This window comes from Harmonia axyridis, chromosome 3, assembly GCF_914767665.1.
Source record: "Harmonia axyridis chromosome 3, icHarAxyr1.1, whole genome shotgun sequence".
Taxonomy (NCBI): domain Eukaryota; kingdom Metazoa; phylum Arthropoda; class Insecta; order Coleoptera; family Coccinellidae; genus Harmonia; species Harmonia axyridis.
The window spans coordinates 61,064,697-61,091,288 of record NC_059503.1 but is presented as its reverse complement, the minus strand read 5'-3'; the positions used below and the strand labels follow the sequence as shown (position 1 = coordinate 61,091,288).

Sequence of the window (26,592 nt, the reverse complement as noted above, 5' to 3'; positions counted from 1 at the left end):
CAGAGAACCATTGATTTTGACACGCTGACTTCTGAAAGAAAGGTAGCTCCGAAACAATGCTACTGCATCATCAGAGAATCCTACGAAAGACAACACGGCGAGTAATAACTTATGAGAGATCATATCAAATGCCAATAATCTAACAAGACTAAAGCTGTTACAAGTCCATTATCAGAATTCTTTATAATATCATCACTTAGTTTTAGAAGAGCAGTCATGCGACTGAATCCACTACGAAAACCTGACTGACATTCCGGAAGTACTTCAAACTCATTTAGATGTTCAATAATCTGGTAATATAAAACCTTCTCGAATATTTTAGAGGCAGCAGGCAAAATGCTAATTTGACATAGATCACTAAAATGTTCAACATTCCGCCTCTTAGGTATTGGTAAAACTATAGAATTTTTCCAAGCCAAAGGATAATATCTACTCAAGATGCAGCTATTCATTATATTCACAAGATACTTCAGAATGAAAGGACAACACAACTTTAGCAATGAAATGCTCAAATTATCCGAACCCGAAGCATTCGACCTGATATCATGTAAATATTTATCAATCAATGCCTCGTCGACCAATGAAAAAGATGTTTTCTCCTCAAATTCGCAAAAAGTGTCAGAAGAGTAGTACCTGAGAAATCTATCCGATGAATTTTTCAGATCATCTGGTATGGAATGAACAAAAAAGTTATTCAATTTATCAGGATCAGAGAGACTACACGGAATCTCAGTACTAGGTTTTCTACCCACATTCATACATCTGAGTTGCAATGGAATAATCAATAAAGATGACTTTCTCCACGTCAAATATATTTCAATTCGGATTCATCAAAGATCAAAAATCGGCATAAGATTCCGGTTTGTTGAAGAATTTCCTCTCTAATTTGCTCAGGAACATCCAAGAAGGTGTGTTTCTTTTCCTGCATGAGGGTGGCTTGATGTAGTATCTCCCTGGACCAGGGTGAATGGGCCACGGGGTCGGAGGTCGTTGATTCATATTTGACGATCCAAATGGATAAATCGTTTGCTCCTCATGTTTGAAGCTGCAGAAAGAAGAAGATTTCATCATTAGAGCACGTATTCCACTGAAAAGTTAGAAGTCGGGTTCATGTAAACCTTCTTTGAAATCGATGATCATATTAAAATCATTACAAATAGCGCTTTATGGTTAATTTTTTATAGGATCAAATCATAAGTTTCTTTAAATCAAATACGTGCAACTGAAACAACTTCATTTTTATATGATTCTAACTATTGGCCAGTCGATTCCCTTGTTATTGTCCTATGTTTCCAAAAATATATCACCACCTTGAATCATTTATAGTGATTTCAGAAAGTTCATGAGCTCTCATGTAGAGTTGAAAACTGAGGTAGTCACGAAACTCATTTTAAGGGACGCATTTTGGACGAAATATATTATAAGTGTAGGATGCAGTTATTGTTCCCTGTAAATAATTGAGGATGCTTGGAGACCTATTAATTTCTTCAAGTGTCGAGGGCATGACAGTTTCAATGAATTCACAGGGAACGAATGGTTATTGTATATATAATGTAAAAAGGAAGTGTTAATTTCTCGGGGTGTCGAAGATGTGTCTTGTCAGTTGTAAAACTTGAGAGATTTACTGAGGTTAGGAAAGATCGAAGACAAGACGATTGTACCAGATGTGTCACATCTGTGTATCAGGTTCTAGTCCTTCGAGAATATTCGATTCCCAGGAATCCGCGAAGAGCTTTGTGGGCGATACGGCAAAACTCTCATTAGACTAGGGGATGTGACTTTCCCTAAGGGTGTGGTCAAGCCGAAAGGAGGGAAAGATATTCAGAGTGGAAGGGGTAAGTTGCAGTTTGGGGACGAATTAAGTTCGAGTCGAGGGTCAGTTCGAATTAAGTCGAAGACGGGTAAAGTTCAAGTTCGGTCTAAGTCGAAGTAAGAGTTAGTTCAGTCGGTTGAAACTTAAGACGAAAAGACGGTTCGCGGACTAGATTGAGACGAGTCGCGAACAAGTTAGAGACGAGACGACCGAAAACTTAAAGTACGACGAAGACGTGATAATCGAAGACGTTTCGAGTAATTAACACTCGAGTTGAAGACGAAATTCAGTACCGTAGTGAGAAACTTGTAATTAAGACGTAATTGAGATCTTCTCAATACTGAGTTTGTACTGTATAAGTGTGGCTTTGTAAATAGATCTAAATAATTCGAAAGAGTTTAATTATTACAAATCCGACAAAGTCACGGAGACAAAAAAAAAGCCAGGTAATCGAATCATACCTCTAGACGATCGATTAACCAAGCCTACATAAGGTTATAGTATACATATAAGTATATGTATCTCAGTATATACAGGGTGAGTCTTTGACTTGTACATATATTTTAACCGTAGATTCTTGAGGTCAAAAGAAACGCTTTTTTCATTTACCATTTTTTCCGATTCGGCTCGGTTGAAAAGATATGGCCATTTTAAGTTTTCATAATGAGCTATGCCGAACCTGGAAATCAGCCCACTGAAGTTTTCCCAAGCATAAATTTATACCATTTGAACTTTGAAAATGGGTTACTATATTAGCAAAACAAGCATAAACTCACTTTTTCCATTCCCTTTGGTGACCGAAGTATAATTTTCAATATAAGTAATAAATGAGTTATAGCAATTTCGTGGGAGATAAATATGTTGATTATTTTTCTCTTGATTTCTATTCGATCATAATAAAAAATTCAGCTTGCAACCACCCATATTAAATCTGATATTCATATCCAATAATTTATTTTCGCTTTTTCACTTCGTTTCATAAAAGAGTTACCTATTCATATAACCTTTCATTTTCATATTGGTAAATAAACATACATGATAATCATCTGTGGACTTCCCACGTTGCCAAGTTTACAATCACAAAACACTATAATGACAAAAAACCTACAGAATAATAAGCTAAATCTATGTACCTATGAATACCAATCATCTCGCATCTGTAATGTTATGTTTAAAGGTTATGTTATGTTTTGTCAATAAAATTCAAGAAACCCAACAAACGGTTGAAGTTTTGTACATTACTAGAAATTTGGGCTAATTGAGTATATTTTGTTATCTAGAGGTCAGCAAAAAAGTGTCCAATTTGAATTCTTATTATCATGGAATCAGTGAGAAAAGTTTTAAATTTTTAGGGTAGCAAGAAGTGTAAGAACGCTTGCATTTAGGATTGAATGAACCCAGAATACTTTATCTAAGTACCTACACAATAACTTAGCTCGAAAATGAAAAGGCAGTTTCATGAATGGATTTATGTGGAAGATGGAATCACCTCTGTATCACACAGAGGTAATTTTGTGATGGAAAAATTCCGATTTTATCTTGTTAAAAATAACAGTAGTATGAGGAGGAATAAATAATTTCCAGAAGGAATTGAATTTTTTTCCTTTCTCATCCTAGAAGCTTATAATTTTCATGAATCTTCAATATTCCATCATTGATTAATTATTGATCTTGATTTTTGTATTAAAAATGAAATGGTGGTATTCAATATGAATATCCACTATTGAATATTCTGCTTCTTTCAACTCACTGAAGTTTTTTATTTATTTTCACGTTAAAACAATTTTGGCCCTCTTAAAAGTATGTCAATCAAATGTTCTAGGATGAAATTATCGAATAGCAAATGTATAGAAGTATTCAATCACGTAAAAATGAAATTTTAGGATGTATTGTTATGTATCGATGAAAGCTCAGAAGACTGGAAGAAGATTATAGTAATGTTTGGTAGCAGCCGTTATTAATGGGATTTCAGATCTTGATAGGTGTTATTTTATAAGGAGCCTAGTTTATGAAAATTCACTTGAAAATGAGTTTCGATCAGAATTATTCAAAGTAGAATATTAACTTTAATGAAATATCCTCATATTATAGGGCTGTGCCAAAGCTCAGTAATTTGTTATCATGAAAATATTTGAAATCCTTTTCTTCTTAGTGTTCATTAATGCCAATATTCTGTCTGAAAATTTGATACCCAATAGGTAACTCCAAAAATAAAGAATTTTCATTACTGAAACAAAAAAATGCATATCAAAAAACAGGAATTGAAGTAGAAACTACCATAATAATAAATTGTCTTTATTTTCATTTAATTTATAAATAACCAGGTTTAACATTTTTTACTCTTATACTTCTTACGTAGATTCATTTAGCCTCAGATGGATTGTGCGAAATAAAAATCATTCAATAATTATTAAATTAGGCCTGCCATTATTCGAATTAATTCTCAATGATTCCTGATCTCAGATGTATTCATTATATTATTATAATAATATAAACCACGGACAGTAACTACAAACCATGTATATGCCTTAAAATATCAATAGCTATTGATTCTGAAACATATGGATTGGATCAGTACATGTACTAGATAATAGGATAGGATCTGCGTTAATGGTGAAATCAGTGACTTTTAAATTATTTTTCAGTACATCGATGAGTATGAAGTTTGAATAAATATTCATTACAGAACTAGGGCTTCACTTATTCAAGTAGTTGAATTTATCAACAGAATCATTGTATTGTAGATTTTTAGATTTTTGGTTATTTCAATTAATCAATTTACTTTTCCATTCATTATATGGAAAAATTATCCTTATGAAATCATGAACACCTCACAGCAAACTGTTTCCGGTTGGATTTAATTTGAAGGGGTTCAAGATTCTCTTTAAATACAGGTCTATCTATCTGTATCTAGTGGGCAATCATCTTCACGTAGGAAAATCGTCGTCCAATTAAATTCATTGTGGTGTTTTTCTGAATGATTCGATGAATTATTAGGAGATCTGAAAAAATACAATAACTATTCAATATATTATTTATATTATATAACTTAGTAACTTACTTACGCCGAACTATGTTGTTTCTTATTGAAACATAAAATATTTTCGAATCATATATCGAATTGTTCCATTTGTTTGCCAAACATAACCACAATTCTTCGAGATTTCTCAAATTTTCAGTTTGGCCATGCGCATAGAGTAATAAACTCTGAGGCCATGCGCAATAGTTCGAATCGTTCATAACATACACATACGGTAATCTAGCATATTATGACTTATTTTACTATACAAAATTCGATTTAACATTTCGGATGATACTAATTATTACATTTAATGAAATTCATAATGAAATAAATTTATTAATTCATAAATTTGATGGTTTGTTTAAACAATTATTCCAGATTCTTCTATGTCGATCGGTCATGCGCATAGAATGATCCGAAAACAATTGAAATTCGAATTTATGGTATTTTGATTTCTGTTGCTTTGTTTAATGTAAATGATAAGTATTAAGTGTATTTAGTTTGTTAAGTGTTACCTAAGTGCGTTCAACTTGTTAAGTGTTAAGTGTGTTTAGCTTGTTTAGTGTAAGGTGTTTGTTTAGTGTAAAGTGTTTGTTTGTGAAGTTCTTTAAGTGTGTTAAGTGGAAATTAGCAGAATGTATTCTAACCAGAAGATGATGGTAGATATGTTGGAATGCTATTTCACAAATGGAAAAATAGCGAGAAGAGCTAAAGAAGCTTATGGATGTTTCCAAATAGGAGACAGCCAAATGAGAGAACTTTCGTAAGGATTGAATTTTCTCAATGGGTGAGCTTATTCAAATCACTTTATTTTCAAACTAAGTCGGCTGGTTCCCTCACTTGTCAATGCAAATTCAGTGTTTCAATCCATGATTTTTGACCTGACAACGTAGCAAATATTCATTTCTGTGAGTCTTTTCTATCAGAGTTGCAATTAGCCAAAGTACCCAATTTTTTGAATTTCACAGATTTTTTTTTTTTTTTAAACACATATTACTCGAAAACGGCTCAATATACGAGAAAATATGAAGAATGCTTTTATTTTTCAAATTAGCTAAATATCCTTCAATGAACGTCCTAGTTACTTTTAAGAGTTCGGTTCTTTGAATTTCTGGTATTTTTATGGGATGAAGTGTTCATAATGAAGAAACGGGGAGATGTGGATAAAATTTTGTGTACGGAGAAGATTCATCACATACATGAAAAACTATATCCCGAAATTCATTTTTTTCTATACAACCATTTCCGAGATATAACGGAAAATGACATTTTTTTATCGATTTTCAACAGCCTGTATCTTTTTAACCGGGCCGAATCGGAAAAAATGGTAAATGAAAAAAGGGTTTCTATTGACCTCAGGAATCTTCGGTTGAAATATATGTACAAGTCAAAGACTCACCCTGTATATATATGAATCTATACATATTTATCTAAAAGCATCTGATGGGCTTCATCAATTTTTTTTCATAATATTCATCGATATTCGAATTTAATTGAACATACCTGAACTCTCTCGACAAATCATAGTGGCCAGGTCCTGGTTCTTCTGGATCTTTATAGCACATCGTCAAATCTGCCAATTGCATTCTCGATGTAGGTTTCTTCGGGAATCTCTCCTCTTGGAAAAACTTTCCATATCTGAATAACAAAAAAGTGTTAAACAAATAGTGGGTTGCATAAAACTTTTATCTTGGTGATTTGCATGATCAATTCAGTTCTATGTGTATGTGTGTATGTGTGTCATGAAATTCCTAGAAGTAGATATGGATAAAACATTTTGCAAACTTACTAAACACTATCAATGAATTAAGTATTTAAGGAAACAAGAAACAAACTGCCTATAGTCTAATATAACATAAATGGTCTACGAGCCCGCAGGCATAAACTAGAACATATTATATCTGAAAAGCAATTTGGCTATAGAAGAGACAAGACTATCTTTCAAGAATAAGATCTCATTTTGGACTTCTCCCTCTTTTGCAGTCAGGTGGTTTGCGTTTCACTGCTACAACTCAGTGTTGTTCACCTCAGGTGAAATATTGAGTCCTGCTCTAACCAGTAGCTGACGCCAGAAATAATTGTCATGTATTTTATGATTATAGTCTCTTTGCCAGCCGATATTTGAAATAACGTCTTAACACGGCCTTCCCGAGGAAATGCCATCTGCGGTCTCTTGTATTTCCCCGAGACTTCTCCATCGTAATCACAAGCCTTCCTTATAAGGGGAATTGCGTGCTTTTTCTTCTTATTCAAAATCATTTAATTCTGTTAGATGTTCGCCAAGGAATGATATTTGCAGATCTTCATGAGTCCGTTCGTTACTAACGAACCATGATGCATTTACAGCTCGTTTCAGGATTGTATTATGCAAAAAGTCTCTGGAAATAGCAACTTATCTCCAAGACGTGCATAAGTAAGTCATCACAGACCAGATGGTGGACTTGTACAGAAGAAACTTTTGCGCGAAAAAGTGGTTGTAGTGATATCGCTGTTGTCTTTCCTCAGCCACTACTGAGAAGAGCTACATTCTCCTCAGGGTTAATTTCGATTCTCCATCAGTTGAACCATTATTGACATCTTGAGATGGCTTTTTGGAGGAACTTTGTTGCCATTTTGAAAAATGACGAGCTGGCAAGAATGGCGGTATCATCAGCGTAAAGTGTGATGAAGGTTTTGCTCTGACCACGGCTAAGAACACAGTCCGTAATTTATTTTCGGTTGAATCCATCTGTGATTGGTTTCACTACTCGGAGCACTTATTGCACAGTGGAATGTTGTTTTTGTGAAGGGAATTTTTCCAACTGCATTATCTTTTTTGTCTCAGTCTTTGTAGAAACTCAGATCTTCTTTTTGTTTAAGGTCCGGAATTTACATTCCCTTCGCCTCTAATTTTATTTCTCCTATTTTTTGCTGTTGTCTGATCGGAAGGCTTTCCTCCCTACTTCATGTCACTTTTTTCACTTCCAGAATTTACATTCCCTTCTAACCTAACCTAACCTAGAGGTTAGCCTCTAATTTCATTTCTCCCATTTTCTGCTGTAGTCTGATCGGAAGGCTTTCCTCTCTACTTCATGTCACTTTTTTCACTTCCGGAATTTACATTCTCTTAGCCTCTAATTTCATTTCTTCTATTTTCTGCTGTAGTCTGATCGGAAGGCTTTCCTCCCTACTTCATGTCCCTTTTTTTTTCTTCTATTTAGTTCTTCGAAAGATGTATTTCCTCTTATCTGTCCTTCTTATTTTGATTTGTATTATCTTTCTTAATTCCTAATTCTCGTGTTCTTTCAGCGTCTCTATTGTCTTCTTGCTTTGTTTATTGACTTCAATAGTTTCAATTTTTAGTTCTTTTCTGATTTGTTGGTTAGTTATATATCATGGGGCGCCAACCACTGTTCTTATTACTGAATTTAGCGTACTTTGCAACTGGTCATTATTATTGTCTTTCGTATAGTACCAGGTAACACCTGCATACGTAATGCTTGGTATTAGCACTATTTTTATTATCTTCAGCTTATTTTCTAAAGAAAGTTTACTTTTAGGGTTGAGCAACGGGTACAGTCTGCCATGCAATTGCCTTGTCTTTTTTCTGTTTTCTTCTATCTGTTTGTTAGAATTCATTCTTTTATCCAGTAATACTTCCAGATATTTTGCTTCCTTTGTCCATTCTATCGTCTGGTTTTCTATTTTGACGTTTCCTGGCTCTCTCTTTCTTTACTGTTGTTCCTCCAAAGTAGATTGCAACTGCTTTCGATGTGTTCACTTTGAATCTCCTTTTCTTGAAGTATTCCATCAGTGTGTCTAGGTCTATCTGTAGCTGCCAAGTGATTGTTTTCCGCATTCTACTGTGATAGTATATGGCAGTGTCATCTGCAAACTGGGCTATCTTGCATCCATTCATTTTCGGTATGTCTGCCATGTATAAGTTAAACAGCAGCGGTCCTATCACCGATCCTTGGGGAACTCCGACTTCTATTTCTCTAATCGTTGACCTGGTTCTATCGATATTCACCCTAAATTTTCTATTTTTTATCAAATGCCTTTTCTATATCCAAGAGAATTGCATCGGTATCTGTAGACAGCTTCATTTGATCCTTAATATTTTCCTTTATTCGTACCAGTAGATGAATCGTTGAATGATCTTTAAAAAACCCAAACTGGTGAATATAATGACCGCTTGAATTATATTCCCTATGTCCGAGAAATTACAGATAATTCTACAGAAATTTGACCTCTTCGCGGTCTTATGAATTGAAACCACCTAATTTTTTTTTGGGGTTTGACACCAGAACTTTTGGGTTGATAAGAGAGTTGATAGACCAAAAGCAATCAGAATAATTCTCACAGTCCCAGCCAATACAGCTTCTGCTGAGAGAAGTATTTTAGGGTCAAAATTTAATAAGACCTATTCAGAAGGACGATTAGGCTAGTGAGACTGTCTGCAATATTATTTGTTAATTGAAGAATAAATAGAGGCTGATGCTAATTATAACATAAAACAATATTGATTGTTTTCTTTCTGACTGGAAAGTGAAAGATGTCTCACAAAGCTGATGTCGTCGAATTCGATAAAATTTTCCACTCACCTAGATTTCATCGGGTGATGGAGCATTATATCAATGTCACTGGGTTCCAGATGGTATCGGTCAGGTACTATAGTATAGGGAGGTGAGAAATGGTTCTTGATTGAGGTGCCATCGCGTTTTCCCGTGAAAAGGTTGTATGGACCTCTGATCGAAACAACTCGTTTCATTAGGGCCTCTAATGAGTTTGGATCTGGTACGTTGTACAGATTCGGAGGCTTCCTAAACGATGGCTCTGTATCCTTGAAGCGCTGTTGCAGTCCGTCCCACTCAAAACGCGCCACGTTGCCGAAGGTTTTCTTCGAGGATGGATGTTTCGAGTAGATGTTCCGAAAGTAGGTGTCTATTTAATAAAAACAAGTTTTTTCACTAAATAATATCAGTGGAACAAAGCAGAATTTGATAATGAAGATAATCCATAGGTTTATTGGTACATGAAAAATAATTATATTTTTTTTTTTATTATTTCATTTTAATATCAGCGTAATAAATTTGCTTTGTTTTTTTTTTGTACAAAAATTTTTCTCCTCGAACGATTCACAGGAGTTCATAACTGGAAACAATGAATCAAAAGGACAGAAAATCATAGTTGACCGATGTGGCTAAAGATTTGAGTTCTTTCAACATATTAATCATTAATCACGTCAACTAAATATACCTAGTAACCATAATACGATTCCTTGAGATTTTACTTACTCATTGGAGGAATATTGTATTTGAAATGTGTGCAGAACTTTCTCTCGGTCGTGAATCCCTTGTTCTCGACTACAGAACAAGATTTTTGCCTATCGATATCTTCCGGAATATTGTAGGTTCCAGGTCCTCGATGTACTCTTTGAAAAGCCCTCGCTTCTAATATAGGAGCATTTCTGAAGCCTAGGAATTTTGAGAATTCCTCAAGTTCTACCATTCGAGCCCATCTGGAATATAGAACCTGTCTTTATATCAACGATTTGGAAATTAACTACCATTACAAGAGATTTCAAGAAACATTTGAGATTGTTTCACTCGTCTTTTAAAGTAGTGGTACTTATCTCAAAAACGCTGAGGGAAGAGGAATAGTTAAACTTTGACAGACCACGAGGATATCACGTTGTATTAACCCCTCTCTTTATGTTGAGTTTGAACTTAATGAATGAAAAGAATGAAAAGCAGTTAAAATGAAATAAGAGATGATTTCTTCAATTGGTTGAATCATAAAATTACCAAGGATCGACAAAAACCTTAATATTATCATAATTCATCAACATGTTTCCTTAAAGAATTGCAAGTACCTACTGCGTTAAGAATTTTTCATTCAGACAGAATAGTTCTAGTTAATTTGAAATCCATCTAACCAATTTAATTAACTATAGTTTTTCTACTTCTGTCTCATTGAACTTCGTGATTAAATTTTCTTAAATACCCTGGTGAACAGACAAAACGGTTCACTTGATCATAAGGCAATGTTCAAATACCTATCTTACAACATGGTTCAGAAGAATTTCCTCTATGTACATTACTGCTGTAAATATCTATTTATAGAAATGAACTCTTTGTGGCCCCCTGAAAACACACCTCCCAGACCATAACAGATCCTCCACCGAATGGAACTAGCTCTCTATCCTATCCAGCTCCTTGAATGCTGAATCTAGATTCATCAGGAAGAACCTGGGCCCACTGAGATTATTTTCTTCAGTTTTTGTGATCTCGTGCATTGAAGACGCGCAATTCGATGCTCTCTGAGAGGTTCATAGACTTACGTTTTACCTCACGTACGTCCATCAATTGGTTTTGAACTTCAACAGCAGTGAGATTGCGATTTTGAAGACTTGTGGAAACCATAAATATGTCATCCCTCAACGATGTGCACCGTCTTCTTCCAAAACCAGGTCTTCTGGTCACTCTGACTGCCTCCTGATGCCTTGTCAATATTCTTAGGACGGTAGATGGACTAACATTCATTTTTCTAGCAGTTTTCTCTGCCACTATTCTCGCACAATCTTCAATTGTTTCTTTCAGAGAGTGGAAAACATATATTTCAATGACCAACGTTGACCCCAACTGATAAACGATGAATTCATCGTGAAGATGGTTTCTGTTATCAAGCTGAAGAACCCATATGTCTAAATTTTTCGCATATTCAGTTGATTTTTCAATGAAAAATAGATGAAGAACAAAATATTATCGAATCAATTTGAACACGTGAGTCTATTCGAATGAACAGAGCAAAATCTTAGTGACTCTTTTCTTCTGCTTGCCAGTGTACTCATTCGCTTTCCGTCTTTGATTTCATATCAAAAATCATTTACGTGGCTATCAAGACTGCACTGATGGAATACTCAAGAAATGAAGATTCAAAGTGAACACATCGAAAACAGTTGCAATCTACTTCGGAGGAACAACAGTTAAGAAAGAGAGAGCAGGAAACGTCAAAATAGAAAACCAGACGATAAAATGGAAAAAGGAAGTAAAATATCTGGGAGTAATACTGGATGAAAGAATGCATTTTAACAAACATATAGAAGAAAACAGAAAAAAGACAAGGCAATTGCACGGCAGATTGTACCCATTGCTCAACCCTAGAAGTGAACTTTCTTTAGAAAACAAGCTGAAGATAATAAAAATAGTGCTAACACCAAGCATTACGTATGCAGGAGTTACCTGGTATAATACGAAGGATAATAATAATGACCTGTCGCTAGGTACACTAAATTCAGTAATAAGAACAGCGGTTGGCGCCCCATGGAATATAACTAACCAACAAATCAGAGAAGAACTGAAAATTGAAACTATTGAAGGAATAGTCAATGAACAAGGAGAGAAGACAATAGAGACGCTGAAAGAGCACGAGAATAAGGAATTAAGACAGATTAAAGTGAGAAAGACCGATAAGAGGAAATACCTCTTTCAAAGAACTAAATAGAAGAAAAAAGTGACATGAGGTAGGGAGGAAAGCCTCCCGATCAGACAACAGCAGAAAATAGGAAAAATGAAATTAGAGGCGAAGGGAATGTAAATTCCGGACCTTAAACCTTAAACAAAAAGAAGATCTGAGCATCGAGACTGCAATATATAGTTCATCCAAACAGTGTTTCAAGTATCCTGAGAGATCAGCACGCGAGTGAAGATGCGGGTAAAACTATTACAATGTTTCATTTTCAATTTATAACATCACTGGGGCACCATTTGTCATTATTTCAAAAATATTTCTTACTTAAGGGTGGTAATTTTGGATATCAAATGCTTACACACTTTGACTCTGTGGGTTCCTTCATAGGGCATCTCAGAAAGTTTACGTCGTATTGTCCGGGGCCTCCTTTACTGGTTACCTTTTTCAAGGCACCAGATTTATCCAGAGATGGATGAAGGCCTAGTCGAGCAAAACGTGGTGTAGAGGTGGAGAAACCGCAAGGTGTTTTCTTTTGACCTCTACCCATCTCCTTAGACTTCTCGACCATTTCGAAAAAAAAAATCCGGAAATCGAGGATGAAAATGTCGTGTTTGATATGACAAATCTGTGATGTATTTGACATTTATTTAGAAAATATTCTTTTTCTTCCTTTTCTACTCCCAAAGGTAATTCCAACTGATTTCGGAGATAAAAACTATTTGAATATTAGTAGTTTGATATTTATTAGTAATTCGAAATGTAGTTGGTAATTATTATTATTATAAAAAAAAAGATTTATGGCAAGCAGGTATTATTATTATTATTGTTAATTTGAAGATGAACTTACCGAGTCTCTGAAAAACTGCTGCATTGAAGAAGGAGTCATATCTTATTTTCCAAATACTCACGCCGGAAAGAGTTCTCTTCACAGATGAGTCTAGATTCTTCCTCTACCATTGTGATCGACGTTCCCTTTTATACAGACATCCACATGAAAGATATGCTCAGTGCAATTCCCTGAATACTACTGGTTTCAGGGGAGGATCGATTATGGTATGGAGTGGAAGATCTTTGACTGCTCGCACAGACCTAGTGGTCGTTGATAATGGAGCTATAAATGCTGATAGGTATATAAGGAACATTCTTGAAGAGCATGTAGTGCCATTTGCCCATACATTGGTGAAAATTTCATTTTTATGGACGATAATGCCAGACCCCATCGTGCGCGCATCGTTCAGGAGTACCTTGAAGAGGTTGAAGTCTCTCGAATGGAATGACCAGCAAGAAGTCCAGATCTCAATCCGATTGAGCAGGTTTGGGACAACCTCAATAGAAGGCTGAGAAGTTCAGAAAATCATCCAGCTACTCTCAATGACTTAGGAATCCAACTCAGAGAAATCTGGGAAGGATTAGATCAGAACATTTTAAGATCACTCATTTTGAGTATGAACCGTCGTTGTCGAGCTGTAATTAACGCGAGGGGTGGAAATACCAAGTATTAAATCACTTATCAGCATTCCAGTATTTTGAAAATTGTTTATTTCTCTTCTTTCACATAAGATTCGGTGAAATCCTGAATTTTTCTTCCATTTAATGTATCTTGTTTCGTTCAAAACCTTCCCGAGAGAACATAAAAAATAATTTATAAAGTCAATGTAGAGTTAACTTTCATTAAAATTGAGATTGCGCAGTGTATAATAAATCAGTAAAAACCTGTATTCTTAAGAAGAAAAGAAAAGAGTAGCAGAACATAAAGAAGCCAATTTTCAGATTAAGCTCTGTCATTATTTATGATTAAGCCAACTATTGAACAGATTATAGTGCAATTTTTTGAGGTGAATAAGGAAAGCTCAATCATCAATAAGGGTTACTTCTGAAAAATAACACTTATCAAAAAATTAAATATTGATTCTAGTTGAAAATGTTACATTCTACATTTACTACTAATGTTTCCTATGTCTGTTAATAAAATATTCAACTCTATTTAAGGTGATAGAATATATGGAGATAAGAGCGGAAAGAACAGTTTATCAATTTCTACTATCAGCAGAGGCAGCTTCTCCAAATGTTCGTATGGAGCCATCATCAAAAGTTTTTCGGGTTTCTGCCAAGAAAGGCAAGATCTTGGATATTCCCTTAGAGGTGAACTTACCGCTAAGTGCAAGAAGCACCTAATAGCTTAATTATATTTCTTTTCAGATAGTCAATGACTCTTGTCAACCAGTAGAGGTATATTTGGAGAAAGTCATCGAATTGGAAGGTAGGATGATTCGTACACCATCTCAGTTGAAATCGAAGAGTAGGACTATCAAAAAAGGAGGGGAAAACAAAGACGCCGATGGTAAGGCGTCTGATGGAACTACAAAGAAGAGAGTCAGTTTCTCTGATGAGCTCACAGATAAAGAGATAAATTCCATTGAAAATGACTTTTCAATTAATACAGGTAAACTCTATGCATCCATTTCCTTAGTCTTAGAGTTTTGAAAACAATATGGTTTCAAATTAATAACAAAAATTCAAAGAGTAACACTGAATCTATTCATTTTTCAAGGAAGAATAGAACAATTTGAAAAAAAAAGCGTTTGTGTGCTGATTCATATCAGTGTCCATGTAATTTAATCCCGGAAATTCATGAACCTTGAACGATTCATTTTATAAATAAAATTTCGAAAGAAATGCCATCACAAGCGATACTGTCATCACTATATCATTTTTCATTTTTGAGTTCTCGTTTGTCAAACTTATCATTGTGCCATTTCGACAGGATAACATTTATCTTAGGATGCTATTCATCCAGCCACAAACACGATAACGATCGACTTATGTCGTCAATAACGGACAATACAGTATATGTGATTCAAAGAGTTATTAGTCCATATGATAGAACTGGAAAAACTTGAAAAAAAGTAATTTGGTTCCTCCAAAATTAGATGGCCTGAGAAAAACTCATAAACCCTGCATCAGAATAAGACTTGTCTATGTTCGTTTACAACATACTGTCAATGGTCAACTCAGCATCAGAATTAAGATTATGATTTAATTGAATTTCCTTTCCACTGCGACCAATGATCTATTGTGCCCCCATTGATCCATTCTTGCCATAGCATGATCTAGAGCTCGTCAGTATCTGGGATGGCTTCAAGGAGGCTTCACACTTCTACAAGTTTCTTGTCCAATGCATATTCTTGGCTAGTGATGGCAAGGTATTCCGTCTCCAGGTGATCTGGAGTTTCCTCCTCCCCACAGAATCTGCACTAGTCATTTTCTGCTAAACCCATTCTCATGAGGTGTTTCCTGACTTTCCAGAGACTTCTTAGATCTCGCAAGAATGATCCAACCTAGGAATATTCCAACCCAGATTGTTCCTCTTTCGGTTTTTTCCAAAATCAGAATACTCTATCAGAAATTCGCTTGAGTTTCTCTCATTAAGTAAGAATGTTATTTTCCCGGAGTTTATTCTTTGTTTTCTTTAGATTTGGTATATCTGATCAACACTATACCAAGAGATCTTATAATATACCTCATACAACTTTATTGAGGTTTACACAAACATGCCAAGAGAAGTATACTTTGAGATTGTAACTTATATCTGATATATGTGATTGGAGTTACTTCCAGTTTGAGAGTGAGTTGTACCTACAGGTTGATGGTTCTGCAATGGGTAACCCTGCTAGTCCATCATCCACGAATGTAGAAATTGACATCAAGCGTCGCCTTCATCAGGGTGTATGTGGATGACAATATACTTGCAATTCCACCTGAAAATGCAAGTGAATTATCAATCCACGCTTCCTGTTCACCTTTGACCATAGGATATTGGATATTAAAAATGGCTGACAAATTTTCTCACAAAATACTTGATTTATTTGGATAAATATTTTTTTATTTGTACTGGAATTCTCGCTCATCCAATTTCGAACATAATTGACAAATAAACTTTGATTTTTAATTAACCATTCTTCTAGGATCTCCATACTTCCAATTACCAGGAGGAGAAGAAAGGATAATCCTCCAAGAGTCTTCGAAAAAGACCATCAAGATACTATTCGGTCCAAGCTGCTGCGACACACCCAAGTCTGCATCCAACTTGAGGAAGAAATCTAAGAAACCGAGTATAGTCGATGTTGATGATGACGACATCGGAAAAACCTTTGTCACAAAATTCAACCTTTTGATTGGATCTTCGAACTTGCTAAGGGACGTAATCATTTTAGGAGATATAAAATGACTGGCCTGTAGGAAACCAGAATTTGGGGCTGTGAACGATCCTAGTTTGAACACTTTTTATGAACCACTGCGTTTTATGACTTTTGTCAATATATATCACTTTTATATTGTATAATAAAAACTCCAAGTAACACTCAGATTTTTTCATGACAGAAAACTAGCTATTTCCAGCACCTGCGCTGGCATGCTGATTTCAATATTTTGAAATATGTAATATTCAATACCTCCTGGGGGTCGTCTACATCCGCCGAAATAAATTTTTCATTCGAGTGAAAATTGTGGATGTAAAGCGCCACTCACAGCATTTTAAATAATGGACTATGAATGGATCGTATCACCTTATATCGTTCATTTGCTTGTTCTGGTTACTTGGGATTGCAAAAAACTTCATCTTATTGGAACCTACAATTAAATTTCATTCACCATATTGATGGATAATTGGTGTTCAATTCCTTCAATTTCTCATCCTATTCTCAGATCCTCTCGTTTTCATTTTGGCTAGTAATTTTATTTACTTCGCTATACTTAGTTCTTTTTTTTAATTTTTTTTCTAAAGAAATGAAATACTTTATTTCAACACATTATTATAGAAAAATTCAAAAGAAATTCATAAATCAGTAAGAAAAATGAATTATGTAGACTCATGGCCAGTTGCACCATTTGCCTAAACATTGATTAAAAATTTAAACATTGATAACTCTCTGATTTCTCAAGAGAAATCAGAAATTAATCGATGTTTAAATTTTAATCAATGTTTAGGCAAATGGTGCAACTGGCCATAAGTCTACATAATTAATTTTTCTTACTGATTTATAAATTTCTTTTGAATTTTTCTATAATGATGTGTTGCAATTAAGTATTTCATTTCTTTGTTTCTTTGGTACAAATACGTTCTACCACCTTGGGGTGATCGAATGTAATTGTTATCAATGTAGTTTGCTAAGATAAGGAAAACATTTTCCAATGAAATATCAATTCCATTACAAAATTAACTTTATTTCATAACTGTACAAAAATAAACAATAATTAGGCGAAAATCAATGATCATAACCAATTAATAGACATGATGGTAAGGGGTGTAGACTGGATGGTTATAGGCGTGGTATGGAGAGTACAATCCAGAGTAGGCTGACAATGCTGGAATGGATGCAACTCTGGAAGAGACATAAGGAGAGTAGGCCACAGGGTGAGCTAGTGGGGTAGCAACAACATGACGGGCAACTGGAGCAGCTACAACATGATGGGCAACTGGAGCAGTAGCAACGTGGTGGACGGCAGGAGTGGCTACAACATGGTGGGCAGCGGGAGCAGCAACAGCGGGTTCTTTGTGTACTACAGCGTTGAAACCGTTTACAGCATCAGCGGTGTATTCAACAACACGTCTGGTACCATCAGATTCAACGAGAGAGTAGCTTCCTTGGACAACATCACCTTCACGGGTTTCCTCCTGGTGTTTTTGATCACCAGTCACAGGGTCGCTTACTTGGTAACCAAACTTGTAGTGAGCTGGTGCTTCATGCTCAGCAACGACATGCACATCAGGAATGAGGGCAGCGTTAGCTACAGCCACCAAGGCGAGAACAACGAATACCTGAAATTTCAAATATTTCATTTCAATGAATTGAATGACAAAAATTTTCAATTTAATAATTTTCGTGATTCTCTGACTCAACTCATGATATTTTTTCGAGTGCACATCAATGAACTCGGTATTGCATTTGTTACTAAATGAAATTTTTATTTGTGTGAAAGTGAAAACATCGTTGTCGAAACGGCTCTGAAGATATTTCGATAACGGTATATGATAGTTATATTTGGTTTGATCTACTTTGATAATTATATCGATAAGTATGATTGTTGAATGGGGAAAATTCAAAAGTTAATTTCTCATTACTTGTGTGATAGGTAAGATGAAATTTTGAAGTACTCACTTTGAAAGACATGATTATGTTTATACCAGACGACCTGATGTAACTGATACAGAAGCGTCCTTTGAAGATTCTTTTATACCAAAATTCTCAAGGTGGATGCTCCATTCTGTAAAAAAAAAATTTAAACAGGATTCTTTTCGGAAACATCGTAAATCTTTAAAGGTTATTCGGAATACACAAGTGACTCTTTAGCATTTTTTTACGTAAAAATCAAGAATGATCGGAATTATGAGATGGAGATGACATTTTCAATCATTCAGATCGATAAGAACCAGATCGAGGATGTGAACTTGTAGGAGGTTGAAGGTCGCGTTTTAGATGGATCTATTTCACGTTTCCAAACAGGAATTTAATAATAGACTGGTCATAAAAAAGTGTGCTCTGTCGTTCTTATCAAGTGATAAGATATATGCAAAACTCAAATATTCATGCGTCATGTGTAAATCATGAAGGTATGATTTTTCTATCAATTCATTTCATCCAGTTGGAAAAAGCAATCAAATAAAGATTTGTAAACTCATAATACTTTCAGAATGGCAATTCAAAAATGCACTTCAATGTTCATTAGATATTTCAAAGACAATCACATTTAGCATAAAAGGAAAAAATTAAAAGAAACAGTGACTCAAAGTCATGCATTTCATCATAAATCAAATAATGATTTATAAACTCATAATCCTTCCAGAATGACAATATAAAAATAAACTTCAATGTACATTAGGTATTTCAAAGATAATCACATTTAACATAAAAAAAAATTAAAAGAAACACCACTCAAAATCTAAAGTATATGTATTATGAATTCATGCATTTTTTTTTTCTAATTTTCGTTACCCGCTTCACCAGAATAATGAAAACTCATAAAGAAATAAAACTAAGTGATAATTAAAGTGAGATATCATTCATCCAGTTTTCAAAACAATTTTCCTTGGTGAATTACTAAAGCTTAATGCTTGAAATAAGTCATCATACAGAGTGTTCACGAATAACTGTACAGGCTTTCAGAGCAGATGCAGGACATTCTGGTGTGTCTGAAACAGTATTCGACATATATCGTAAATATGTTCAAGAGATACAGACTGATTTATGCATTTTATCGAAAACTTTCAATCGCCATAACTCTTGAACGCCTTCATGGATTTTCATGAAAATTTCAAGAAATCAGTATAACATAAAGTCCCATATTCGGACTGAGAAAATAATATTTTTCATAATAGATGTATCATTATTTTATGTACTATTGAATAAAGTATATTCCAATTTAAAATAAACACAGACCTGTGAATCTCAGAATAATGTATTGATACATTGAACGTATTCATGGATTTCCATGAAAATTTCAAGGAATGAGTCTAAGTTCTAGTGATTCATCGAAAGCACAAATCCAGACTGAGGAAACAACAGGTATGTTTTGTGAAACACCTCATACATAATTTTTGTTAAAAACTCAATTATTCTCTATAATAATACTGCACATGTCGTAGCAGTATTTTGTGTTCCTTTGAATATCGGGTGAATTTCAATTGATAATAAACACGAACCTGCGAATCTCCGAATGAAGCTTTAATAAATTTTGCATTACAAAAATATCAAAAATTTCTTATTAAGACCTAAAAGTATCCTAGCATGTCCTAAAATTACGGTTTTCAGATGAAATAAGGTTTATTTATGCATTGTATCAAATGAGTTAAAAATTAACTTAATTTTTTTTCAATTATTCGATGCCAATTATTCTTCGACTTCGCCTCCATAGGTGTTTTGCTAATTATCTCAGATAATTCAGAGTGAAAGCCAAAGATTTGTGTATTCGGGTGAAATAAAAAGAAGTTGATTCCTAAACTGACAAATTCAATTATAACTCATAATGGACATTAACGAATATTGAGGATTATTATTTATTATAAATGTATAGTTACTTGATATTTGATGTCACAGAAAATATTGATACGGGGTGCAACAGTTTTGCCAGTAAGCTTGTTTGATAGGGCATTCAATAACATTTTTTGGATCATTTCGTTTAATGAAAAACAGGGTATTTTTCAAGATGTAACATAAGAAATATATTTTTATCAGTCTGGACCTGTGCTATCAACACGAAAAGTGAATATTGGTTGTTGTCTCAGACTCATTTCTTGAAATTTTTATGGAAATCCATAATGGCGTTCAATGGATCAACGCATTATTCGGAGAGAGAAACAGTTTAAAGTTTATTGTCCATTAAAATATACCCGACATAAAATATTGATCGGAGCACTGAGAGAAATGCATATTTATTTAATCATAAAGCATTTATTTGGAAGTTATTTATCCACAACAGCAGATTTATATTTAATATTTTCATTAATAGTTATATTATGCATTCAAAAAAGTTTCTTAATATAGAATAAAATATTTGTTATCAAGGTATTTGATAATATTTAATATATTTCGGTGATAAATAATTCATATGAACTTACGTTATCCCCACAAAAAAAATGGTAGTTATCGAACATTTGCTATTTATGAATAAACTCTTTCAAGACTTCAATAATTTATTCACGCAGAATATAGGATTTATTGATAATTAACAAACTAATATAATTCTAGCAATCCAATCTGTGGAAAAGATTAAGGACACATCCCTCAAAGAGAAGCGCATCTCCCTGAAGAATCTGTCCTTGAACTTTTCTTTTGATTTGAATTTCCTTTTTGTTTAAAAGGACCTTTTGCCAAACTAGGTAATTTTTCAGAGTTCATATCGAGGGTTTCCGGGTTTGAACCCTAGTCATCTTGATTGCATCTGTTCTGCCAATATCACTAATAACTAAGCAGGTACAAGCGATCTAAACCCAAAATTAAGTACAAATGTGCTAAGCGGCGTTCAATAAGCCCAGAGTAACACAGATTTTATGTTTATAAAAGATTTATGTTAATCATTAATCGTTAATCATTAAATTAACATAAAGATTTATGTTAATGGTTATGGTACAAATCACAATAGCCGTTCAATGCTGGAATGTAATGTTACAATTTTTAGATAACAATATCGTTTACTAAGATGAGGGAAACATTTTCATTGAAATAACAATTCCATTACAAAATTAACTTTATTTGATAACTGTACAAACATAAACAATCATTAAAAGCCGAAATCAATAATCGATAACAAATTAATAGACATGATGGTAAGGGGTGTAGACAGGATGGTTATAGGCGTGGTATGGAGAGTACAATCCAGAGTAGGCTGACAATGCTGGAATGGATGCTACTCTGGAAGAGACATAAGGAGAGTAAGCAACAGGGTGAGCTACTGGGGTAGCAACAACATGACGAGCAACTGGAGCAGCTACAACATGATGGGCAACTGGAGCAGTAGCAACGTGGTGGACGGCAGGAGTGGCTACAACATGGTGGGCAGCAGGAGCAGCAACTGCAGGTTCTTTGTGTACTACAGCGTTGAAACCGTTTACATCATCAGCAGTATATTCAACGATACGTCTGGTACCATCAGATTCAACAAGAGAGTAGCTTCCTTGGACAACATCACCGTCACGGGTTTCCTCCTGGTGCTTTTCATCACCAGTCACAGGGTCGCTTACTTGGTAACCAAACTTGTAATGAGCTGGAGCTTCATGCTCAGCAATGACATGCACGTCAGGAATGAGTGCAGCGTTAGCTACGGCCACCAAGGCAAGGACAGCGAATACCTGGATAATTTTCAATTAGATGGTTGCAAAGAGTCGATCATAGAGGGGTTTTTATATTATATACTTGAAGTTTCATTGAAATTTCATGATTGATATTTTTGACATAATTTGCATATAAGATTTGTTGAAAAGAAAAACTTGTTTCTAAGTTTTTTGAGTGAAAACAGCGAAAATCTACTTTCGCTTTCATCACTTCAAATTTCCATGAAATTAATGTTTGAATTTATTAGAACTTCTGATGGAATGCATTGGAACTTTTTTTTTCAAATTCCACCCTCAATATACAAATAATAAAAAAGATGATTTCATATTATGAAAACTACTTCCTAGTATCTCCACATTATGTAGAAATGGATAAGAGTATGCTTTTCATTGAAATATAGAAAAAAATTGTAGGTATTGCTCTTTTATTGATCTTACCTGGGAAACCATGTCGATGTTTGTGTCAGAAGATCTAGAGAAACTGATACAATATCCAGAAGCACCTGACCTATTTATATGAATCTACTAATGAATACATAACCAGATCTTAACTTGAAAATTATTGAATCTCAAAGGTTAATGGGATGTTCTTGGGTGTTAAAAACTATTTCTGTATCAAAATTCTCTAGGATACAGTGGAATGTAGAAACTGGCTCCCCAAATTAAAATTCAAGATGAAGGAACTCGATTTTAAATTTTATTTATTTACTCTTCAATGCCGAAATGAATGTTCATATGGTATTTCAAAATCATCAGAGTTCTTCAAATCCTTTTTGGCAATTTGATTAATTAATTCCGATAGAAATATATAAATACAACCAGATAAAATCATAAAATCGAATGTTATACCAATAGAAAATAATAAAAATACTTACGATTCTACCAAATTATCTTTGATGGTATTTTTATGTGTTTTACTGATGGCATAGGAAATACTTTGTTACTATTTCTTCCAGGTTCTCATCTGAAAATAAAATGAGAATAATTAGCGAAGAAGATTGTTTTCTTAACTGAATAATAATAATAATAATAATAATAATAATAAATAGAGATAATTGGATATGTTGAATTATTAATGGTAAAATTCGTTGTACCTGTGTTTCCTGATAATTCTTCTTGACAATAAGTTTGTCGATGGTCTCATCAAACTTATCGCATTTGGTTCTCATATCCATCAAATCATGCAGATATAGTTATTTTCAGCATCCGATAATACTTCTTTTTTCATGGAAACAAGAACCAGCAATTTGGCACACCTGTTGAAAATATGATTATAAAAGTTTTTACAGATCAATGGTGGTAATAGGAATACGCAGTGGCTTCACAATTCTTTGTGAATTAAGTCCAAGAAATTTATGTACAAAAGTTAAGGGTAAGCTTTTGATGATGACATTCATCATACCTCTGCAACAATAATTCTTGATTTTCTTTTATCTCCTCATATTTCTCAGCTAGACTTTCAGCCTTCTTCTGTAAAGTTTTTTTCTCCCTATTCATATTATCCAGTTCCTTCAACTGATAATCCTTGAATACTGTCAAAGCCGTAGCCTGTTTTTCTATTTATTTCCAAGCAATTTGATGACACTTGATTTTCTCCTTGAAGATGAGGACGGTTCTTTGGAACAACTAAAATTGAACAGTAAGTATGGTTGGTTAATTGGATAGAATAGAATAGAGTTTATTCAGTACAAATACAAAATAAACTACAGAAAATAAAGCTGTAAGTTATTCACCCTGAGGTAACAACTGTGTACAGCATTCCAATTAATATTCATTCCCTATTTTACGACAACAAAAAAACTGAAAAACTAGCAACTTTACATAATAAATGATAAACAAGTTCCAACTCTAAAAGATGTTCTACCTATGTATGTTTTTTTCAAGAATGTTCCTTGGAGAGATATACTTTGAATAATTGGTATATATTGAGAACCAAATGACATACCTCATTGCACTCCGTCATTGAGTGTTCCTAGTGCCTGGAAAGTTTCAAAATGAGAGTCTGCTCTCTTCAGGAGTTTCAATATATACTGGTTGAACGGCATATTTATCATCTAAAATGAGAATTTATGGTTGATTAAGTTGATCAAATAGTGATTTTCCAAATTCTTATATCTTGCATTGATGGGGCAGAACATTCTGGATCTTCTAAGACTAATTTCTCCAGTTGTGGAAGGCTCATTTCAGTTCCGATCAACGCTAAACTCACGAAATTACCGTTAGCTAACAAGGTAATTATGGAGTTGGGATTGAAGTAAACAGAAAAGTGGGATTGTGGTTCTTGGTGGTGCTAGTTTTAGTACACACAAGGTACTCTACAGCGCTTGAAATTTGGAAGACATCAACTGGAATAAGAAAAAAAAATCAAGTTTCAAGAAGCTAAAATTTGATTTATGTAAAAAAAACATAATTGACTCAGCTCTATACAGGATTAAAATTGTTCCGAATAAACAGAGCAACATCAACCTAATCATGACACGTAAAAATCTGTTGATCTTAACATGAATATTCAACTACTAAGATGTTCCATATCCATATGTATCAAGTGTTCAATAATTTTTTTCACTCGAGTTGATAGGAGAATAATAATAAACTATGCAGTCTATTTTCTTATTTTGACATTATATGCAATTACATCTAGAGGACTACTCAACCTAGATATTAACGCTAATTTCAACTAAGGTGATTTTTATCATTCAATTTTTTAACTGACTCAAAAAAAGTATAGTCTGACTATATGAAAAAGGTTTTTTCATTCAGTATTATTGCCAATTTTCTATTCAACTAGATGAATGATGTGTTGTTATTCATGAAAACATAGGAAAACCACGATTGTCTGGTACCAACTCGATAAATTGCAGATTGAGGGTGAGATAACAGTCTTGTATCACTCAAAATAAATAATACCACACACATTATTCACTAAACATTGACAGTAAAGTTTAAAGTGATGTGGTTGCTCTTTGATCTCTAGAAGAGATACGACCTTCAACTCTGCAAATCAATTGGAGCTTGGCATATGTTAATAATTGTTTGATTATCTAAAAAATGTTTGTATATTGTTATACCTAGTTTTTTGTGAGATGTTCTAAGGAAGTTGATCTGATATTTTCATTTTTGTTGTAGAGAAATTTCAATCTTGCATGAAAAACAAGACTTTATTCAACATAGTTAGAATGATCCAATTTAGTTCAAATATTTGCTGTTTTGATCCATAACTTGTTGCCATTTTGAAGGTGTTATCATTATGCCTCTCTCATAGTCTTCGTCTCTATTGGAAAAAAATTGAGATAGTTGATTTTCACAAGCCTCGGTTGAAGCGAATTTTTCACCTGCGAAATTGTTCGCCATGAACAGGAACAGATAATAATCACTTGGTGCCAGTTTCGGACTATAAAGTGGTTGCATAAACCAACCAAGCTCCCGGAGCTTCCAAAGGGGTTGAAATACCATTAATGCATAAGACTTTTGTGCAGAAATCAATGTTCTTCTTAGGGCCAAAGTTATATAATTTGCTGCCTACCGGTTTATGAGAAATTGCCAATAATAAAAAATTCAAAGTTGAATTGAGGAGGTACCTCAAACATGACGATAATACAAGGTGGAGTAGTGTAATCTGAGTAAGAGCTCCTTTTGTTTTCTCATTTATTGGTCTTTGATAGTAAATGCCTCTTCAGTGATATTCTTTGCTCAGGAAAAATTTAGTAAGATATTAGAAAATAGTAATAGATTTTCCCTTTGAGTTAAATGCTTTTTTTCTCTCGGGGGATGGCGACAAAAAACATAACATCATTACGCTGCCTAGATGTCTCCTCTTGAGGTGAATTATTTCAAAATATTGGGAAATTTATATTTTATATGTGTGTAACTAAACTTGTTTCGATTTGATTTGATTGCCAATCTCTGTTGGAGGTGAATCTCATCTGTTAAATAAGAAAAAAAGAGTCTGGGGATGTATCGATGAGGAGAAGAGTTCAACAGAAAGGCTTGTTATCCCCCTATTATTTAATATCTGATGGATTTGGTCCTTACTCGGCTGAAGTTGATTATAACTTAAATAAAACGAAGCAGTTTCCGCTCAAACTATTTAATTGTTAGCAACAATTGTTTCACCACAATGTGGCTTCATCAGGCTACTGATCAGTCACCTTTATTATGGCGGGATATATAGGTGGCGAATAGATACAAGAAAAAATAAACATTGGACGATGAAGAATATCGTGGTTGAAGAATTTGTGAGTTAGGTTCAAACCAACAACCACAGAACTAGGGCAGCAATTGCTAAGGCCCATGTCATCATCATGTCAGTCAACATCCAAAGTGAATAGGCACCAAAAGAAGATGAAGAATTCATTATCGATCAAACTTGATCGTTCTCAAACAAAAAATTACTACTATCATCTAAAGTTCATTTGATGAAGTGCCTTTCTGTAATCCAGTCAACATTAGTGCAAACTCGAATTAAAATTCTTTGGTTTT

At 34.2% G+C, this 26,592-nt stretch overlaps 4 protein-coding genes across 5 annotated transcripts in view; 1 reads left to right on the top strand and 3 right to left on the bottom strand.

Moving 5' to 3' along the window:
• The window catches only part of LOC123674595, a 42,837-nt gene extending 26,192 nt beyond the window's left edge, over positions 1–16,645 (top strand). Inside the window, exons 17-19 of the mRNA XM_045609518.1 lie at positions 14,277–14,429; positions 14,487–14,730; positions 16,253–16,645. Coding sequence (XP_045465474.1) covers positions 14,277–14,429; positions 14,487–14,730; positions 16,253–16,515 — 660 coding nt within the window. The 3' untranslated portion in view covers positions 16,516–16,645. The remainder of the gene's footprint in view (positions 1–14,276; positions 14,430–14,486; positions 14,731–16,252) is intronic.
• Positions 792–12,913, bottom strand: LOC123674596 (lymphocyte expansion molecule-like). 2 transcript variants are annotated; one of them, XM_045609519.1, is made up of 5 exons: positions 12,650–12,913; positions 10,112–10,335; positions 9,419–9,758; positions 6,339–6,473; positions 792–1,045 (listed from the first exon to the last, which is right to left on the bottom strand). In XM_045609519.1, exons 1-5 carry the CDS (start codon positions 12,853–12,855, stop codon positions 838–840), a joined length of 1,113 nt encoding a protein of 370 aa, XP_045465475.1. In that variant the 5' UTR covers positions 12,856–12,913; the 3' UTR covers positions 792–837. The 2 variants fall into 2 exon arrangements, with proteins under 2 accessions (XP_045465475.1, XP_045465476.1); XM_045609520.1 differs by having other exon boundaries at positions 12,646–12,783.
• Positions 16,646–17,489: 844 nt separating the features above from the next.
• Positions 17,490–18,597, bottom strand: LOC123676472 (larval cuticle protein A2B-like). Its single transcript, XM_045612375.1, has 2 exons — positions 18,446–18,597; positions 17,490–18,105 (listed from the first exon to the last, which is right to left on the bottom strand). Exons 1-2 carry the CDS (start codon positions 18,455–18,457, stop codon positions 17,569–17,571), a joined length of 549 nt encoding a protein of 182 aa, XP_045468331.1. The 5' UTR covers positions 18,458–18,597; the 3' UTR covers positions 17,490–17,568.
• Positions 18,598–21,512: 2,915 nt separating this feature from the next.
• LOC123675490 (larval cuticle protein A2B-like) lies at positions 21,513–22,137 on the bottom strand (the record flags this gene model as incomplete). Its single annotated transcript, XM_045610846.1, has 1 exon — positions 21,513–22,137. A coding segment is annotated over one exon (543 nt), but the record flags the coding sequence as incomplete, so codon positions are not given.
• Positions 22,138–26,592: the final 4,455 nt, after the last annotated feature.

Excerpts from the sequence above, each read along its gene's own strand:
- LOC123674596 (XM_045609519.1), bottom strand. The coding sequence starts at position 12,855 with ATGGTCGAGAAGTCTAAGGAGATGGGTAGAGGTCAAAAGAAAACACCT. Across the intron at positions 10,336-12,649 it reads AAGGAACCCACAGAGTCAAA|ATGGGCTCGAATGGTAGAAC; the intron begins GTGTGTAAGCAT and ends TCTATATTCCAG. Across the intron at positions 6,474-9,418 it reads CATCACCCGATGAAATCTAG|ATATGGAAAGTTTTTCCAAG; the intron begins GTGAGTGGAAAA and ends TTTGTTATTCAG.